This window comes from Macaca mulatta, chromosome 14 (genome assembly GCF_049350105.2).
Source record: "Macaca mulatta isolate MMU2019108-1 chromosome 14, T2T-MMU8v2.0, whole genome shotgun sequence".
In the NCBI taxonomy this organism is placed as follows: Eukaryota; Metazoa; Chordata; class Mammalia; order Primates; family Cercopithecidae; genus Macaca; species Macaca mulatta.
The window spans coordinates 102915873-102937216 of NC_133419.1; the positions used below are offsets into that span (position 1 = coordinate 102915873).

At 41.1% G+C, this 21344-nt stretch overlaps 1 protein-coding gene, 1 non-coding gene and 1 pseudogene across 4 annotated transcripts in view; 2 read left to right on the top strand and 1 right to left on the bottom strand.

The window, feature by feature from the left end:
* The first annotated feature begins 240 nt into the window (after positions 1-240).
* Positions 241-21344, top strand: part of CFAP300 (cilia and flagella associated protein 300) — a 36150-nt gene continuing 15046 nt past the window's right edge. For all 3 annotated transcript variants that reach the window (XM_015115540.3, XM_002799771.4, XM_077964242.1), the window contains exons 1-4: positions 241-384; positions 619-700; positions 11986-12061; positions 19970-20136. In XM_015115540.3, coding sequence (XP_014971026.3) covers positions 275-384; positions 619-700; positions 11986-12061; positions 19970-20136 — 435 coding nt within the window. In that variant the 5' untranslated portion in view covers positions 241-274. The remainder of the gene's footprint in view (positions 385-618; positions 701-11985; positions 12062-19969; positions 20137-21344) is intronic.
* On the top strand, positions 9734-9824 carry LOC144334608 (small nucleolar RNA U13; annotated as a pseudogene).
* LOC114672554 (small nucleolar RNA U13) lies at positions 11102-11205 on the bottom strand. Its single transcript, XR_003722960.1, has one exon. It is a non-coding gene; the product is annotated as a small nucleolar RNA U13 (small nucleolar RNA).

Sequence of the window (21344 nt, forward strand, 5' to 3'; positions counted from 1 at the left end):
TATTATTAAAAGTCAACGTCAACAAGTATCGATTGGCAATTTGTCTCCATCCCCGACCCCTAGTTTCCCTAACCGCCAAGCCCGGGGTGGGGGAGTGGAGTGGCACAAGCTCCCGGGAAAGACAGGCTGACCTACCTCCCTGCACCCACTGCGGCAAGGCCGGGACCCCTGGGTCCCTAGAGACGCGTGGCCCCGCCCCCGCAGCGTCGCTTCGACCCGACGGCCGCCGCGTCTCCATGGAAACGGCCCAGGCATCCAAGCAGCCGAGAGCACGATGGCTACTGGGGAGCTCGGGGACGTGGGCGGCTACTACTTCAGGTTCTTGCCTCAGAAAACCTTCCAGTCTCTGAACTCTAAGGAGATCACTAGCCGGCTCCGCCAGTGGTGAGGAACCGAGGCGCAGGGAGAGAAGAGGCCCTTCGTCTTCGCGGCTATGGAGGCGCGGGCCGGGCATCGAAGGGACCCGCGCGGGTCGGCGCCATTCTGAGCGAACCCCGAGGCTTCCTGAGTGAACCCCGAACCACCCGGGCAGGCGGATGCTGTGGGTGGGATCGGTTATCGGTGCGCTCTGAGAGGGTGCCAGCCCCCAGATGATTTATTTTTCCTTCTCTGCCCCAGGTCCATGCTGGGCAGAATCAAGGCGCAGGCGTTCGGCTTTGACCAGACCTTTCAGGCTTATCGGAAGGATGATTTCGTTATGGTTAGTATGGGGGTCGGAGAGTTCCTTGGGTCTCTGCCGATTTTTAAACTTCCCCCCAACGTTGGCATGGATTCTTGTGAGCACGCCATTCCTTAATGTGGTCGTTTTCTTGGCGTTTGGGAGTAATAAAAGGTGCAAATGATTTTTTTAAAGGAACTTTTACGTTTCGAATCACCCATCATAAATTTGTTTGTCATTTAGTTCATTCTTTCTCTACTTTCAGCATCTTGTATCTTGCCTCAGGGAAGTTTGCACTTCTGGAAGATCGCCTGCTCTCTAGAAGATTAGCTTCTCCCTTTTCTAATTTTTGTTTCATTTTATTTCGTTTTATTTTATTTTATTTTATTTACTTATTTTTTTAAACAGGGTCTTTCTCTGTCAACCAGGCTGAATGAAGTGCAGTAGCACCATCTCAGCTCATTGCAGCCTCGACCTCCGGAGCTCAAGTGATCCTCTCACCTCAGCCTCCTGAGTAGCTGGGACTACAGGTGCAGGCCACCTCGTCAGGCTAATTTAAAAGAAAGAAAGAAAAACAAAACAAAACAAATTTTTTGAGGCAGAGCCTCACTAGGTTGCCCAGGCTAGTCTTGAATCCCCGGGCTCAAGCAATTCGCTCACCCCGGCCTCCCAAAGTGCTGCGATCCACCCCCAGCCTCTCTTTTTAAATAGGCACACCTCATTTAAAAAAAATTAAATATTATCACACAGCTTTATCACCGCTTTATTTACTAGCTCCAAATTACTTTTGAGTTTTTTCTCAACATCACACCCACTCTGAGAACTGGGCTTCAGGCTCTACCAGCAGTTCCAAATGAGAATTCCCCCAAAAAAGTTTGAAGCCGTAGCACAGTGATTTGAATAAGTCTTTTGACTGCTAGAGGTGACTACTTTGAGAGAGGTAAAACTCACTTGAAAGTTTAAGTTTTCGTGTGTTTGTTAAAATTTAGTCCATTATTTTCAATCCTGTTTCGTTTTGTTTTGTTTTTTTCTCTCCTCAATCAAATGGAAAATGCTGTTATGGTTTATGAAATTATCTTCATTCTCTGCCATTCATGTTCTTCACGAATTGACTGTAGTTTATAGTTTGGCATAATAAGCACTCCCTGAGGGCCTGTCATGTGCTAGGAATTCCTTCCAGTGCTAGGGATAAGAGGAGGAACAAGACAAGCGCCCAGCTGTCAAAGATTGTACAGGCCTTGGCAAGACTACAATAAATTTTTTTTTAAAATCTGATTATTTCATATAGTGATAAGGGCAGTAAAGAGGAGGAAATGGAGAAAGGAGAACATTAGGTAGGATTGTGTCATAGTTCTGGAGGCTAGAAGTCTTAAATCAAGGTGTTGGCAGGGCCATCATTCCTCTGAAACCTGTAGGGGAGAATCCATCCTTGCCGCTTCCTGGCTTCTGGCGGTTGCCACCCACCCTTGACATCCTTTAGCTTGCAGCTGCAGCACTTTCTTCTCTGCCTGTCAGTCCCATAGCCTTTCCCTTCATGTGTCTGCAACTCTTTTCTTCTTATAGAGACACCAATCATATTGAATTAAGGGCCCAGCATAACCTAATCTTAATTAATTACATCAGCAACAACCCTAATTCCAACTAAGGTCACTTTCTGATATTTCAGGAAGGATGTAAATTTTGGGGGACACTATCAACCCATAACAGAGAGTAAATTGGTTAAATGTCTATCTCCCTTTCCCTAAGATAGTGTGATAGTGCCATTATATTAGAATGCTACTGATAATGACATTAATAACATTTCTCAAATACTCATGGTTAGATTATTATGTAGCTTTTTATATTTTTTATTTATACCAGTACTAGCTGTCTATAATTTTTTTTAAAGATCAGGATTTGAGGTCACTGAATTTTAGAATACTGTAAAAATTTTAATATAATTCATTTATTCAATAAATATTTGTTGAATATTTACTGTGTCCCTCTAGAGGGTATTAAAAAGATGAAGAGAACTGATCCCAGCTTACAAGGCATGTATAGTTTGGGGAGCTAGAAATATTAAGAAAAAAAAAAGTCTGAGGCAGGGCATGGTGGCTCACAACTGTAATCCCAGCACTTTGGGAGGCTGAGGCAGGAGGATCACTTGAGCCCAGGAGTTTGAGACCAGCCTGGGCAACAGAGTGAGACCCTGTGGCTATTTTTTAAAAAAATTTTAATTAGTTGGGTGTGGTGGCACACACCTGTAGTTCTAGCTACTTGAGGGCTGAGGTGGGAGGATTGCTTGAGCTGTGATCGCTCCACTGCACCCTAGCCTGGGTGACAAAGACCCTGTCTCAAAAAAAGAAAATTCTGTATTACTTTACAAAGTATTATTCTATAGCAGTAGTGACTCCAGTGTGTGCTGATTCAGCTTTCAGCACCTTTTATATTACATTTATCATTAATCTTTACAATAATCTGCTAAGTTTGGTGGTGTTCTGACTCCCATTTTATAGCTTAAAATTCAGAAAGGTAAGTAATTTATGCAAAAACATTCAGCAAAGGGCAGAACCCAGGCATTTTGACTCTAGATACCATGCTGTTTCTACTACAAAAACTCATTACTGAACAGAGGGTATTGTTTAAACTAGAATTCCAGATTTTGAATTTTCCCTTTCAATTTAAAATTATGTTCCAAAAGTATATTTGTGAGATGATAAATGGATGGGAGGAAACATTTATCTGGCAAACATTTGTTTAGTTCCTAGGTCTATATAGATGCATAGACATAATTAAAGCAAGGGAAATAACCAAAACTGCATTGCAGAGAGAGAAGAGATATAATACATAGCAGAGGCATAAGGTACTTCGGTGGCACAAAAGAGAAAGTGATCATTTTTTACTGAGGTGGTCAGAAGAGCATTTAACAAGACAAGACTGTTAAGGTGGGGCCTGAAAGATGAGTAGGAATTCATCGGGTCGATGAATTGGCAAGGATAATATTTGAGAGATGGGTGGGATAATATTTTAGAAGACCTTTTGTGCCATGCAAAGAAATTTGGGCTAAGAAGGAAAAGGTTTTAAGAAAGACTTTAAATTTTAAAATATTGAGATCACCTTGCCAAAAGTGTGGAGAGTGAGTTGTTAGGACTGAGTTAGGAAGTAGTGACACCAAATTGGAAACTGTTGTCCTCTAGACAGTTACATGATGATGTCGAGTACCAGTGTGGCCCAGATTTAGGAGAAAGGCTTAAGGAATGGTAAGATATTGAGAGTAAAGGAGAGGGGCACATGTAGGATGACTCCCAAGTTTCTGGCTTGGTTGACTCGAGTGGCTGATGATGCCATTAAATGTGTAGAAAACACAGAATTACAAGGAAAATGAGTTCAGTTTTAGGCATGCTGAATTTGAGGTACATACAAGTGGCAGTATTCTAGATAGTTGAATATAACATTTAACTTTGGATTTCAAGAGAGCTCTGGGCTCAGTATATAGTGTTGACATCTTCACGATGGGACTAGGGATGATAAGGAGAATTTTCCACATAAACAACTGTAAGGAAGCGCCTTAATTTACAGAGCTTTCCTGGAAGCCTGCACAACACTTCTACTTACATCTCATGACCAGAACTTAGGCGTGTGACCAGAATTTAGGCCTCCCACATCCCAGGAAGGCTGGAAATGCAGACTAAGCTGAGCATATTGCTGTCCCAAATAAAAATGGGATTCCTTAAGGAAGAAAGAATTGATATTGGATTAGAAACCATCAGTCTGCCAGATAGATGATATATTCAAATATATACTTAAATAATTTAGAAATATTGTCTGTCCAGTATGCATTCTGGATGTAAAAATTAAATTAATAAAAAATTGAGAATAGAGAAACTTATCTTTTTCTACTTTCAGATTTCTATTTATTATTTGTTTATTTTTAATAGAGACAGGGTCTCACTATGTTGCCCAGGCTGGTCTCAAACTCCCAGGCTCAAGCAATTCTCCTGCCTCAGCCTCCCAAAGTACTGGGATTACAGGTGTGAGTTATCACACCCAGCCCACTTTCACATTTTATGAAACAAGTTTATTTAACGTTTTCACATGCATTTTGACGTCAATGTCTTTGCTACTACTGTAACTAGTTTAGGAATCATATTTTTCCAAAGCACAATCAGCTTTCCTAAAGTTGAGATACAGAAAATCTCTTCTAATGCCTTGCTGGAAATTCCATTCCAGAAATGCAATTTGCATGTATTAGGACATTTTTTAAAAATTCACTTATTAGAAATATAATCGTAATCTCAATAATGTACCTTGCATTGCCTTATTCGAGGGTCCGTTGTATAGACTCATTTCCTTTGGTTCTAGGTCAATTCACTGCAAGCCAGTTGACCTGCTGCTCCATTTATAATGACATCTAACATGTAACTGTTAATAACCTCCAGGAGTAATTACTAAATCCAAATTAAATTTTCTTTTTTTTAAGAGATTCAGAAGGCCTAAAATGCATTCAAAACCAATATTAATTGAGGTTAATTCCAGTTTATGTATGTGTCTTTTTCAAAACGTACCAGTATATAAATTAAAATACTTGCATAAATATTCTTTTATTTGAAAGCCTGAAAAGTCATAAGGCAACTTGCTTTTTGTCTAGAAATAACTTTGGGGAAAATTTATCTTTTTATAATTAAGCATATATGATACCTATTTGAAAAAAAAAAATGTGTTTACCTTCAATCTTCAACACTAGAATGTAAATTCCATAAGAACAGGGACTGTGTCTTGCTTGGCATAATGTAGACATTTGTAAATAATCCTCAGCTCACATCTCTTCTCTGTTCTCTTTCTTGTTAAATAGCATTTATTAAATGGTTTTTCATGAAGAGAAATCCCAGGAGTCATCTTCAATTCTTCCTTCTTCATTTGTTTCTTCCTCCTAAATAACATTAAATTCATCTACTTCTCTTCCTCCCCACTTGGTATCTCCTTGACTGATGGGAACATCAGCTCTTCCATAATTACAACAGTAACCTTCCTCCTAACCAGTCCTTTTCCAGCCCTTCAATTCATTCTCCACACTGCATACAGAATGAACTTTAAAGAAAAGTAGATGATTCTGATAACTGTTTCCTCTGCTTAAAAACCTTCTGTCTGGCCAGGCGCAGTGGCTCAAGCCTGTAATCCCAGCACTTGTGGAACCCAAGGCGGGTGGATCACCTGAGGTCAGGAGTTTGAGACCAGCCTGACCAACATGGTAAAACCCCGTCTCTACTGAAAAATACAAAAATTAGCTGGGCATGGGTGGTGGGTGTCTATAATCACAGCTACTCAGGAGGCTGAGGCAGGAGAATAGCTTGAACCTGGGAGGTGGAGGTTGCAGTGAGCTGAGATCACGCCATTGCCCTCCCGCCTGGGCGATAGAGTGAAACTCCTTCTCAAAAAAAAAAAAATAATTAATTAACTAAAAAATAAAATTTAAAAAAGGGCTGGGCATGGTGGCTCTCACGCCTGTAATCCCAGCACTTTGGGAGGCTGAGGCGGGCAGATCACCTGAGGTCGGGAGTTCAAGACCCGCCTGACAAACATGGAGAAACCCCATCTCTACTAAAAATACAAAATTAGCTGGGCGTGGTGGCGGGCACCTGTAATCCCAGCTACTTGGGAAGCTGAGGCAGGAGAATCACTTGAACCCAGGAGGCAGAGGCTGCGGTGAGCAGAGATCATGCCATTGCACTCCAGCCTGGGCAACAGGAGTGAAACTCCGTCCAAAAAAAAAAAAAACCTTCAGTGTGGCTGGTGCCGTGGCTTATGCCTGTAATCCCAGCTTTTTGGGAAGCCAAGGCAAGAGGATCACTTGAAGCCAGGAGTTTGAGACCAGCTTCGGCAACAAAGTGAGACCCTGTCTGTATTACGAAATTATAAAAGAAAAAAGAAAAAGAACTTCAGTGTTTTCCCACTGCCCTTAGATCAAAATACTGATCAAGATCTAGATCAATTTTAGATCAAGATTAAAATTCTTCACTTGACTGCAAGGTCAATTTAACTCCCCAGCCTTATCTGACCATTGCGCCTTCTGGGTCACACCAAACCTCTTCACTTTCCTTGAATGGAATATACCATCCTTTCTCACCTTACAGCTTTCAAACTTGCCATTTTCTCTCCATTAAAAAATAGTAATTCCAGTGGCATACTGGAACCAGTTTAGGAGAGCCTGATTGCTAGACTTTCAGGAATCTTTGTTGGTTGGTTGTTATACTGTTGGCAACTTGAAATCCACCATGGAAACAGGCAAACACTACAATCAGGGCTTTTTGGGGGAGGAAGGGTGGCCAGTTGTTAAATATTTGCCAGTATACCCCATTGCCCAGCTAACTCTTACTCAACTTTCTGATCTAAACCGAAATGTTCTTTCTTTATTAACATTTCTTCCCAATACCATTAGATTATGTCTGCCCATTTTGTACTTTGATAGCACCTGCACTTCTTTGTAGTATACATGTCATGTAACTATCTCCTCTCTTACTATCTGCCTGCCCATGAGGGCAAGCACTGTCCATTGGATTTTAGTATTAGGAAGTCAAGAGTACTGTTCATTAAGTGATAGGAGCAGGAGCCAGATAGAGAGGAATGAGAAGTAGATAAGAGAAGTGAGGTCAGGCTTGGTGGCTCACGCCTGTAATCCCAGCACTTTGGGAGCCTGAGATGGCTGGATCGCCTGAGGTCAGGAGTTCGAGACCGGCCTGGCCAACGTGGCAAAATGCCGTCTCTACTAAAAATACAAAAATTAGCTGGGTGTGTTGGTGCACTTCTGTAGTCCTAGTTACTTGGGAGGCTGAGGCAGGAGAATCTATTGAACCCAGGAGGTGGAGGCTGCAGTGAGCTGAGATCGTACCATTGCACTCCAGCCTGGACAGAGCAAGACTTGGTCTCAAAAAAAAAAAAAAAAAAGTGAGAGAGTTTAGATTCCTCTCTCAAGAAGGTATTTAAGAAAAGTGAGTGATCACTTGAAGGGAATGTTGAAAAAATTAAAATATTTATTGCAACAATTTTAACAACAAAGAATAATTCATAGAAAAAGTCAGTCTTATCCCAATCTACTGCCACTCCCTACCCTCTTGACCCTCCTCTTACCACGAGTCTGTAACCACCACTTCTGAAGTTTGATATTCTTTTATTTTTTTGAGACGGAGTCTCGCTCTGTCACCCAGGCTGGAGTGCAGTGGTACGATCTCAGCTCACTGCAACCTCCGCCTCCCGGGTTCAAGCAATTCTCCTGCCTTTGCCACCTGAGTAGCTGGGATTACAGGCATGTGCCACCAAGCCCAGCTAATTTTTGTATTTTTAGTACAGACAGGGTTTCACCATTTTGGTCAGGCTGGTCTTGAACTCCTGACCTCGTGATCCACCTGCCTCGGCATCCCAAAGTGCTGGGATTACAGGTGTAAGCCACTGCACTCGGCCTGTGATACATATTCTTACATACTTTTCTTTATGCTCATATAAATGTACAGAGGTTTTATTTTGTTTTATCACATGCATTACTTTTTTTTTTTTTGAGATGGGGTCTCACTCTGTCACCCAGGCTGGAGTGCAATGGTGCGATCTCAGCTCACTGCAACCTCCACTACGCTGGGCTTTAGCCCAGCCTCCCGAGTAGCTGGGCCACAGGTGCACACCACTGTGCCCAGCTAATTTTTTGTATTTTTAGTAGAGATGGGCTTTCACCACGTTGCTCAGGCTGGTCTCGAACTCCTGAGCTCAAGTGATCTGCCTCAGCCTCCCAAAGTGCTGATACCATAGGCGTGAGGCACCACACCTGAACATATACATTACTCTTAAACTACCCTTTTTTTTTTTTGTGAGACGGAGTCTTGCTGTGTCGCTCAGGCTGGAGTGCAGTGGCACTATCTTGGCTCACTGCAAGCTCCGCCTCTCGAGTTCACGCCATTCTCCTGCCTCAGCCTCCAGAGTAGCTGGGACTACAGGTGCCCACCACCACGCCTGGCTAATTTTTTGTATTTTTAGTAGAGACAGGGTTTCACCGCGTTAGCGAGGATGGTCTTGATCTCCCGACTTCGTGATCCGCCCACCTAGGTTTCCCAAAGTGCTAGGATTACAGGCGTGAGCCACCGCACCCAGCCCTAAACTACGTTTTTTTAACTGAAAGTATTTATGGTTTTTCATCAAAATCAATACATGGTCTGTTCAGGGGATGGTTATTGAGTAAGTGCTATATGTTAGGCCCTGTTCTAAGTCCCGGGATATAGCAGTGAATAAGAAAAACAGGACTCCTGCTTTTAGGGAGTTTACATTCTATTCTAATACTTTCTTTCCAATAGCTGCATTCTGTCTGATATTGATGGACTATATTTTATTCAACTGTTTTTCTACTGATAGATATTGAAATTGTTTCCAAGTTTTGACACTACAAACAATACTATATTAAAACAAAAAACTCCTTATACCTAAATCTTATCCACTGGTGATTTCAGAACCCAAAAGTAGAGTTTGTTGGATGAGGTATGCATGTTTTTGTTGTTCAAGATAATAGCAAATTACTTTCCCAATGGGTTATAAAGATTCACACTTCTGCCAGCAGCTTGTGGAAGTGCATGTCTTCTGGTGCTGTCACCAAAAGTTACCAGTCTTTTTAAATCTTAGCAATGTAATGGATAAAAGTGGTATCTTCTGGATTTTATTTTCATTTCTTTCACTGCTCTTGAAATTGAGCATCTTTTCCTAAAGTTTATTGGCTATTTGTGGGGTTTTTTTTGTTTGTTTTTTGGTTTTTGGTTTTTTGGTTTGTTTGTTTGTTTTTTTAGATAGTCTCACTCTGCTACCCAGGCTGGAGTGCGGTGACACAGTCTCAGCTCATGACAACCTCCACCTCCCAGGTTCAAGTAATTCTCATGCCTTAGCCTCCGGGTAGCTGGAATTACAGGAGTGTGCCACCATGCCTAGCTAATTTTTGTATTTTTTCAGTACAGACGAGGTTTCGCCATGTTAGCCAGGCTGATCTTGAACTCCTGGCCTCAAGTGATCCACCCACCTTGGCCTCCCAAAGTCCTGGGATTACAGGCCTAAGCCACTGCACCTGGCCCTATTTTTATTTTTTATATGCCTATTTTTATCCTGTGGTGACATGTGCCACCCTCAAACCTTGTGATGACATTGGCATATTACCCTTCTAACATGAAAAAAGAAAAAAAATTAGAAAATAAAAAAGAGCTAGGCTGCGTGCGGTGGCTCACGCCTGTAATCCCAGCACTTTGGGAGGCCAAGGCAGTCAGATCACCTGAGGTCAGGAGTTCGAGACCAGCCTGGCCAACATGGTAAACCCTGTGTCTGCTAAAAATACAAAAAATTAGCCGGGCATGGTGACACACATCTGTAATCCCAGATACTCAGGAGGCTGAGACAGAAAAATTGCTTGAACCTGAGAGGCAGAGGTTGCAGTGAGCCGACATCATGCTACGGCACTCCAGCCTGGGCAACAAGAGTGAAATTCCATCTCAAAAAAAAAAAAAAAATCTTTAGTTCCAAGCACCAGCAGCTGACTCAAGCTGAAAAGGCAGAAGAAAATTTAGGTTTGTCAGTTTTTCTTACATTTAGGGCTTTTTTTTAACCACTAGGATGTCAGTTTCTCCGTTTTAACATACGTGTTGCAAATATTTTCTCTCAGTCTATTATTTTTCTTTTATTTATTGCTCTTCACAGACATTATGTTTTCTGGGTGTCCAACACCTTGTGAACAACCATGCAATTTGGGGGTAACTTTGGGAAATGCAAGTGAAACCTCCCAAAATGCAAGGAACTCCCTTGCATCCAGATCATAAGTGTGGGACCTAGGTTTACAAACAGACTCATCAGTGCAAGACTGGAATTTTGAAGCGAGCAACTTAAGGAAGGAGGCACACACAGAATTCATTTCATTGGCAAAGGCAGTGGCAGAGACCACTTTCAGGTCAGACAGACCTGGCACAGCAATGGCCTAGGTTAGAAGGGAGTGATAGTGATGTCTATGACCATACCACCCTGAATGTTGGAAGCTAAGCAGGATTGGGCCTGGGTAGTACTTGATGTTCATGGCCATACCACCCTGAGTGTACCTGATATTGAAAGCTAAGTAGGGTTGGGCCTGGTTAGTACTTGAGTAGGAGAAAAAGGGGTGGTGGTGGCTTCCTCTAGTGCTTGATGGGGCTATCACTTCTTGGCCTTTTGGCTAAGATCAACTGTAGTGCTTGATGGGGCTGCAGCAGGGGTGACAGTTTCCTCATGAGGGTGGTTCTGCATATGATTTTGCATCGTTCCTGGGTCCAGCCATCAGCCTGATGCCCTCCACCTCTGGAACATTTTGTGGACTCCCTGAGATGCTTCCAATAAATTTTCTTCTGCCTTTTCAGCTTCAATCAGCTGCTGGTGCTTAGAACTAAAGCTCTTTTTTATTTTATTTATTTTTTTATTTTTTCATGTCAGACTAACAATATGCTGACATCATAACAAGGTTCGAGGGTGGCACATCTCACACATACCTGCGAACACCTAGTCATCATACTCATAAACTACAAAAGGATCTGGAACTAAAATTCTTTCCTGCTTTGTTGTCTTTTGTCATACAGAAAACGTTTCATTTTTTTTTTTTTTTTTTTTTTTTGAGACTGAGTCTGGCTCTGTCGCCCAGGCTGGAGTACAGTGGCCGGATCTCAGCTCACTGCAAGCTCCGCCTCCCGGGTTTACGCCATTCTCCTGCCTCAGCCTCCCGAGTAGCTGGGACTACAGGCGCCGCCACCTCGCCCGGCTAGTTTTTTGTATTTTTTAGTAGAGACGGGGTTTCACCATGTTCACCAGGATGGTCTCAATCTCCTGACCTCGTGATCCACCCGTCTCGGCCTCCCAAAGTGCTGGGATTACAGGCTTGAGCCACCGCGCCCGGCCTGTTTCATTTTTAGGAAGTTAGATTTTTCACTTTTTTAAATGCCTCTTGGAAAGAATTAAATTGACAGTTACTTTTGGATTTAGATCTAGTATATGAGTTGTTACTAAGGCAATTCAGTAAGCAAGATTGAAGGAAAACAAAGTTTTCAAATATTATATAACCTCCTAATGTTTATTGTATATCATTATTACCTAAATCAAGTTCCAAAGACATCTGTACTTGGACACACAATGTTCATACTGTTCCAACTTGTATGTAATAAAACTTCATTTATTTATAAACTATTACTCAAGACATTTTACCAATTTAAAATTGTCCTTTCCATTTGAATTAAACAAGATTATAGTTATTTTATGTTAATTTTTACTATCATTTATAATAAAATATCTAACTTATTCCCCTCAAATTTGTATTTTAGGCTTTTTTCAAAGACCCAAATGTTATTCCCAATTTGAAGTTACTTTCAGATTCTTCTGGACAATGGATTACATTAGGTAAATAAAATTTTCATCTTTTCAAATACTATTTTACTATTATAACAAAATTTTGCCTCAGAAATTTTCATTATTAAAATATAAATTGTGAATGCCTCATCTGTTTGATATATCATGATCAAGTATGACCAGCTGTGCCAGGCCTGCCCTGCATCTCTTTCCTGGGAGTCTACTGCTACTATCCTGGCTTAACACATAAGAGCAATTTTTATCTCTTTTTATTCATATAAAAGTATTTATTCATATAAAAGTATTTGTTGTGTATTTTCCATGTACTCTGCTAGATATAGGGAACATTAAGGTAAATAAGAAAACCTGTGCTAAAGGAACTTGATATGTTAAAATGTGTGTGTGTATGTGTGTGTGTACTAATGTGTCAAAGGTGTTACCATAGAAGTGTAGCCAAGAGCCAGGCGTGGTGGCTCACATCTGTAATTGCAGCACTTTGGGAGGCTGAGGCGGGCGGATCACTTGAGTACAGGAGTTCGAGACTAGCCTGGCCAACATGGTGAAACCCCTTATCTACTTAAAATACAAAAATCAGCCAGGCGTGGTGGTGAGCACCTGTAATACCAGCTACTTGGTGGCTGAGGAAGGAGAATCAATTGGACCTGGGACATGGAGGGTTGCCGTGAGCTGAGATTGTGTCACTGCCCTCCACCCTGGATGACAGAGCAAGACTGCCTCAAAAAATAAAAAAAATTAGAAAGTGGACAAGAGTGGTCAGTTTTGCCCAGAGGGAAAAAATCAGGAAAGATTCCACTGATACGGGGATATTTGGGCAGAATCTCCATTGAGATGAGTACATGGGTACATGGATATCTCAGAGGAATCAGCCAACCATAGGAATTTTTTTTTTTTTTTTTTTTAGACAAGGTCTCACTCTGTCTCCAGGCTGGAGTGCAGTGGTGCCTCCTGGGTTCAAGCAATTCTCATGCCTCGGCCTCCTCAGTAGCTGGGACTATAGGCGTGAGCCACCACACCTGGCTAATTCTTGGCTAATTTTTGTTTTTTTGCTTGTTTATTTTTTGAGACAGAGTCTCACTGTCACCTAGGCTGGAATGCAGTGGCGTGATCTCAGCTCACTGCAACCTTCGTCTCCCAGGTTCAAGCGATTCTCCTGCCTCAGTCTCCCAAGTAACTGGGATTACAGGAGTGTGCCACCACACCCAGCTAATTTTTGTGTTTTTAGTAGAGACAGGGTTTCACCATGTTGGTCTTGAACTCCTGACCACAAGTGAATCTGCCAGCCTTGGCCTCCCAAAGTGCTGAGATTACAGTCATGAACCATCGTGCTCAGCCTAAGTTTTGTTTTTATTTATTTATTTATTTTTTTAGTAGTGATAGGGTTTCGCCATGTTGGCCAGGCTGGCCTTGAACTCCTGACCTCAAGTGATCCACCCACCTTAGCCTCCCAAAGTGCTGGGATTATGGGTGTGAGCCACCGTGCCCAGCTAGATTATATTTTCATAATGTATTATTTCATAATACATTGAAAGAGCCAGAAATTTTTTTTAAGAAAATTACCCAAACACTTAAACACTTAATAACAGTCACTTAAATCCCTTCAATAACTCATGGGTCAAGGAAGAAAGCAGAGAGTTAATATAAGACTATTTTGGAAAAAAAAATATGAAAACTATATTTTAAATTTTAGGTTGAGGTATCTTAGCAACAGAATGAATAAAAGCAACATTCCGTTTAGAAGGAGAATCTGATTGGTGATATGGATTTATACTCAATAAAATGCATTTTAAATTAGATTTTTTTTTTGTTTGTTTGGAAATGTATTTTGGTAAATTACTGCATTATATTCTCATGGAAGCCTAGTAGCCTTACACAAAAGTAACAAAGTATTAGTCAAGAACAAGATACAAACAGTTCATGATGTTAGACTTAGTAGGTCAGATTTTATTGCTTTTGGCTAAAGACTACTGCAAAATTTATAGAGCAAAAAGCTGGTACAGACTACTTACAAAATTAAACTGAGTATCTGAGAGAATACATTTTCCCAACTCAAAATTTTCAAAAGGAAATAATCAGAGCCATGTATCACAGTGTTTATAAAGCATGTTTACAGTAACTTCAGTCAATCTATTAGAAACAATAAGGTTCACTGAAATAAGTGCTCAACCCTCTCCCATGTTAGTACATACACAAAATAGCATTAACTTTTTACTAATTTTTGAAAAAATCATTGCAAAAAGAGGTTATCAAATACCACATGTGCCTGACTTGATGAATTCTAAATACTTTGAAAAATAGGACAGAAGAATGATAGCACTCTATTTCAGAAGTAGAAGTTCTAGTGGATTGTTAGTACTCTTCCATTAACTCATTTTTATCTCTTTTTTCTTTTTCTGCTATATTTCTTTTTCTGATATACCCCCCTCTTATTTTCCTCTGGGGCTCTTTTAAAGCAAAAGAAGCCGCTTTTTAAAATAGGTGAAGAGACATTCTTTTGGCAAGTGAACCAGTTCTAAAGAAAGTGATGATGGAACCTCGTTCACTGTGCTGCATTCCCTGGAGATTACCAGTTTTCGGTGCTGTTTTATCCTCTCAGCCAGCCGCCATAGCTCCTATGTTTAGATACACTTTGTCTTTTTTAATAACATATAATGGATACTTCCTATGTGCTCAGCTAAGGGCATCATGCACATCACCTCCTTTCATTCATGGAAACAATGCAAGAAAGATAGTATTATATATTACTATTTTACAAATGAATAGTCAGAGGCATAAGCTAAGTACTGTGTGCAGTTTTACATGGCTGAGTGAGCAGATTTGAGATTCAGATCGAGGCTCCAGAATTCAAGACGTTGACCACTTCACTCTCCTGCCTCTGTCACTTCCACATTGATGGGGTTGCCAGAAAAGTACTAACTTAAGACACCAAATGATAAGGAGGCACCCAGTGTTTTATAATGCTAGTATTAGGGGGAAAACTGTATTCTTTCTGTATGTGATCACTGTGATGCATTACATATCTTATAAATGCTGGGGACATAATTTAATGAAATTCCTACATAAAAAAATAGCATTCGCTTTGGAGTGAGTTGTGTCCCCACCACCAAATTCACATGTTTAATCCCTAACCCTTCAATGTGATGGTTTTTGGAGATGGGGCCTTTGGAACATAAATTAGGTTTAGATGAGGGCACAAGGGTGGAGCCCTCATGATGGGATTAGTGCCTTTATAATAAGAAGCAAAAACACTAGAGCCACCTAAGTACACAGAAAGAAGGCAGTTTTCTGCAAGCCAAGAAGAGTGCCTTCACCAGCAACTGAATCATCTGGACCTTGACCTTGGACTTTCTAGCCTACAGAACTTTGGGAAACACACATCTATTGTTTAAGCCACCCAGACTATGGCATTTTGTTATAGCAACCCAAGCTGACTAAGACGGATCTTGGTACTGAGAAGTGAGGTGCTGCTGTAGCAAATACCTAAGAATGTGGAAGTGGCTTTGGAACTGAATAATGGATGGAAGCTTGAGGTGCATGTATACGGACATTATGGGCAATTCTGGTGATAGCTCCCAAGGAAATAAGGGATATGTTATTGGAAACTGTGATAAAGGTGATCTTTGTTATAAAGTGGCAAATAACTTGGATGAACTGTTTTCTATTGTTGTATGGAAGGCAGAACTTATAAGTGATGAAACTGGAGATTTAGCTGAGGAGATTTCTAAGTAAAGTCTTAAAGCAATGTCTTGCTTATAGTAAAGTATGAAAGAAGAGAGATGAATTGCAGAAGGAATTGTTTACCAGAAATGAACCAACATTTGAAGATTTGGAAAGTTTTCAACCTATCCTTATTGTAAAAAATGAGGAAGTTTGTTCTGAAGAGAACACTGTTCAGAACACTGAATAGCCATTTGATAAAGAGATCATGGGTATGACTCATGGACTTAATCAGCCATTTCAACAGAGTCAGGAATAGAGATGGAATTATATCAGCAGCAAAGACTCTGCTAGTTTGAACAATGAGATGAGATGAAGGAAGGCTGTTGGACTTCTTAGATCCTACAAGACTGGACCATCGAGCTATTGGGCTGTGAACATGCGCTATTCTTCAGAAAAGATTAGAAAGACCCCGAAGCAATTCAGAGAGCTTCAGGGCCATCAGGGCCACTGCCTCCATTAAACAGGGCAGATGGCCTCCAACCAAAGCCTTGGAGGCAGGGCCACTCTGCAGAGCATACGGGCTAAGTTGGCCCTGTGGAACCTTGGAGGTTGGACCACCCAGAGCCTTCAGGGCTCTACCGCCACCAGGGTAAAAGCAAGACTGCCACCCCAGTGGGTCCAGAGGCAGAGTATCAAACCAAAGAAGATTATCCCTGAGCATTTAAGATCTAAAGAAATTTGCCTTTCTAAGTTAAGGGCTTGCTTGACACCTGTCACCCATTTCTTATTTCCTGTTTCTCCCTTTTGGAATGTAAATGACTAGCCTATGTCTGTCCCACCTATGTATTTTGGAAACACATACCTTGTCCTTCTTCACAGGTTTACAGCTGGAGGGGAATTTTGCCTTAGGATGAATCATACCTAAGTCTACCCTTATCCAATTTTTATGATATTTAGAAGAGACTTTGGACTTTAAAGTTGATACTGGAATGAGTGAAAATTTTGGGAGCAGGACAAGTGGCTCACGCCTGTAATCCCAACACTTTGAGAGGCCAAGGTGGGAGGATCACTTGAGCCCAGGCATTTGAGACTAGCCTGGGCAATGCAGCAAGACCCTATCTCTACAAAAAAATTATCTGGCCGTGGTGGCACACACCTGTAGTCCCAGCTATTCAGAAGGCTGAGGCAAAAGAATCTCTTGAGCCCAGGAAGTTGAGGCCACAATGAGCCATGATCACATCACCACACTCCAGCCTGGGTGACAGAGTGAGACCTTGTCTAAGAAAACAAAAAAAGTTTGTGGGGCTGTTGGAATGGAATGAATGTATTTTGCATGTGAGAAGAACATGAATTTGGGGTCCTAGTGGTTACATGTTATAGACTCAGTGTCTGAACTATGTCCTCCTTAATTCATATTTTGAAGTCCCATGACCATCCCTCCCTCTACCTCATTGAAACCCAATTATTTCCCAAAGGCCCCATCTCCGACTACCATCACGTGGAGGGTTAGAGTTTCAATATATGAATATTTGGCCATACAGTTCAGTCCATAGAAAATGCTATTTTTATGTCTCAATATATGAATTTTGAAAAGGACAGAATTCAGTCCATAGCAAATGCTATTTTCATGTCTCTTATTAAGTGGTTTGAATTTAATCACATTTTTTCACCATCCAAACCCTCCTTCTACTCCCCAAATCAGAGCTAGGGTAGACTAATTAAAATGGCATGCCCAACGTCAGTCCCTCCTCCAGTGTCCACTGACCAGTCTTCAGAAACTGTCAGACTCTCCACTGCTCTTGTTTTTTTGGTCTTTCGACATCGCCTAGAACTCCTCTTATCATTTCCTATGGTCTCCTTTTTTCTTTATCTAATCCTTCAGAGGATCTTACCTCTAAACAAAGGAAGCTTCTTAGCAGCATAGCTTTTGCAATTACTGAGGCAGACACAGTTCCTGGCTCCAGGCATCCTTCATGCCTCCACATGAGCCCAGCCCAGGACATAGAATAACAGGTCGTAGCATGACTCTCAAGTGGACAGCAAAAATAGCTAACGTAAACATTCACCAGCATTACTTACTCTTCTTAAGCACAAGCTGCTTCTCAGGTCAGAGATCCAGCAAATGTATCCAGGGTAGGGATACACCGAGGGCCACCACACCTAGGTCTACAATCTTAGAACTTTGAACAAAAGAACACCACCCCCTTCTAGCAGAATCAGTGTGTGTGTATATGTGTGTACATTGAGAGAGACTGATTCAGTGATCGATGGAGGTAATAATAAAAATATTCATTTTAATCTTTGTGACTTTCTGTAATTTAATGGGATCTCTAATAGCAGAAAATCCATTCCTGAATGATAAATTCAGGAAATAAGTGTGGGATAGGGGATGGAGGATAGGGGCAAAACTAAGTCTACAAGAGAAAAATAGACAAAATGCTGTTATTTCAATTTTCTGTAATTCTGAATTTGTGATAATTTGATTAGGGCCTGATTTGAAATTTACCTTCACTTAGAAAACCTTTTTTTGTAGTAAATACTACAAATGAAATCACAAAGGAGAAATTTTTTGTTTGTTTGTTTGTTTGAGATGGAGTCTCATTTGGTCACCCAGACTGGAATGCAGTGGTACCATCTCGGCTCACTGCAAACTCCGCTTCCCAGGTTCAACTGATTCTCCTGTCTCAGCCTCCCAGGTGGCTGGGATTACAGGAGCCCGCCACTACAAGCAGCTAACTTTTGTATTTTTAGTAGAGATGGTGTTTCACTGTGTTAGCTAGGCTGGTCTCGAACTCCTGACCTGGCTGATCTCGAACTCCTGACCTTGAGTGATCCACCTGCCTCGGCCGTCCATAGTGCTGAAATTACAGGTGTGACCTACCACACCAGCTAAGAAATTTTTAAATGAAGAGAAAATGTTTTCAAGATACACTCAAGGACTTTACAAATGCTCAATTAAAATTTTTGTGGCCAGGTGCAGTTGCTTATGCCTATAATCCCAGCACTTTGGGAGGCCGAGGTGGGCAGATCACCTGAGGTCAGGAGTTCAAGACCAGCCTGACCAACATGGAGAAACCCCATCTCTACTAAAAAATACAAAATTAGTCAGGCATGGTGGCACATGCCTGTAATCCCAGATACTCAGGAGGCTGAGGCAGGAGAATTGCTTGAACCAGGGAGGCAGAGGTTGCGGTGAGCCGAGATTGCACCACTGCACTCCAGCCTGGGAAATGAGCGAAACTCCATCTCAAAAAAAAAAAAAAAAATGTGAGTTATAAAGCATTAAGCGCCGGGCGCGGTGGCTCAAGCCTGTAATCCCAGCACTTTGGGAGGCCGAGATGGGCGGATCACAAGGTCAGGAGATCGAGACCATCCTGGCTAACATGGTGAAACCCAGTCTCTACTAAAAATACAAAAAAACTAGCCGGGCAAGGTGGCTGGCGCCTGTAGTCCCAGCTACTCGGGAGGCTGAGGCAGGAGAATGGCGTAAACCCGGGAAGCGGAGCTTGCAGTGAGCTGAGATCCAGCCACTGCACTCCAGCCTGGGCGACAGAGCGAGACTCCGTCTCAAAAAAAAAAAAAAAAATAAGGCATTAAGCGTAATAGGAATCAAAAATCATATGAAGCAATTCCTATGCTTTTATAGGCAATTCTGATAATATATGCATTAAGAATCCTCTACTACATTTTTAAAAAATGTATTTCATTTTTAAGTATCCTCTAATTCATATTCATCTAGTCCCGAAATGGTGAGACTTTTCTTATAAACTTTTTTTTTTTTTTTTTTTTGAGACACAGTCTCACTCTGTTGCCTAGGCTGGAGTACAGTGTCACAATCTTGGCTCACTGCAACCTCTGCCCCTCACGTTCAAGCAGTTCTCCTGCCTCAGCCTCCCTAGTAGCTGGGATTACAGGCATGTGCTACCACGCCCAGCTAATTTTTGTAGTTTTAGTAGAGACGGGGTTTCACCATGTTAACCAGGCTACTCTCGAACTCCTGACCTCAAGTGATCCGCCCTCCTTTGCCTCCAAAAGTGCTGGCATTACAGGCATGAGCCACCATGCCTGGCCTTGTTATAAACTCTTAATGATTAACACAAATGAAGAAGCTACAAAATAAGAATTTAATAAAATTCATAAACTAATAAATATTTTAAATATACCAAAAATGTCATATTTGTTAACTTCTTAGAATTTCTGCATAGCAATTTATTTTGGAAATAGTTGAGAATGCTAAATTAATTTTTCTATCTCCATTCTTTATAAAATATCTTTTTTCAGGAACTGAAGTGAAAAAAATTGAAGCTACAAATGTTCCTTGCACACAGCTTTCAATGTCATTTTTTCATCGGTTATATGATGGAGATATTGTACGAGACAGTGGACATATTGTTAAATGTTTAGATTCTTTTTGTGATCCATTTCTCATTTCTGATGAGTTACGAAGAGTAAGTACAGAATTTTAAAATTTCACAGTGGAATTTTATTTCAGGAAATGCAAAAATGTCAAAAACTCTGCCTGCTTAAGGCATAAAATACCTTCTCATAAAATACCTCTTATTTATAAATAATGATCAGTAATAATCCTAACATTGGTAGATTTCTACTTAGATGACACTTTACCAGTCAACTTAGTTATTTGTGTATTTCAGTAATTCTCAAATAGGTGCTATTAACATCTGATACGTAGAGATACTGCTAAACATTATATAACTCACAGGACAGTCACAACAAAGTTTTCTGGCTCAAAATGTCTATAGTGCTGAAGTAGGGAAATCCTGGCCTATTTAGTAAGGTCATTTTTGTTCAATGTGGGCCTTTTAACTTATCAAATTAATATTAAAAACATCCCAAAAAACATCCTGAAGTTGGGCATAGTAGCTCATGCTTGTAATTCCAGCACTTTGAGAGGCTGAGGTGGGTGGATGGTTTGAGCCCAGGAGTTCAAGACCAGCCTGGGCAACATGACAAAACCCTCTCCACAAAAACTACAAAAATTAGCTGGGACTGGTGGCTCACATCTGTATTCCCAGCTGCTCAGAAGGCTGAGGTCCCAGCTGCTTAGAAGGCTGAAGTGAGAAGATTGCTTGAGCCTTGAAGATCAAGGCTGCAATGAGCTGTGATCATGCCACTGCACTCCAACCTGGGCGACAGAGCAAGACCTTGTCTGAAAAATAAACTTAGATAAATAAATAAAAACATCCCAGGAGTAAAAGAATCTTTTTTATCTCATTGCTAATATCAACAAAGCCATTGGATTAACTAAATTCAATTTTGTTTTAGTGAAAGGTATACTGAACTTGGAATGAAAATATATAGATTACTTACCTGATTCCTGATTTATTATTTAGAAGATAATAATCTTAGACAAATTTCTCCATCTTTTGAGCCTCAAGATCTTATCTATACAACATGAAGATGAAAGTGCCCATTCTACCCTCTTCCTAAAATCGAGAAAATTAATTGAGGAAGCATTTAAATGTACCTTTTAGAAATATTGAATGCTGTTAAAATGGAATGTCAGCTTGGGCAACAGAGCAAGACTCCCATCTCTACAAAAATACGAAGAAATAAGCCAGGTGCAGTGGAGTGCACCTGTAGTTCCAGCTACTTGGCAAGCTGAGGTGGGAGGATTGCTTGAGCCCAGGAGTTTGAG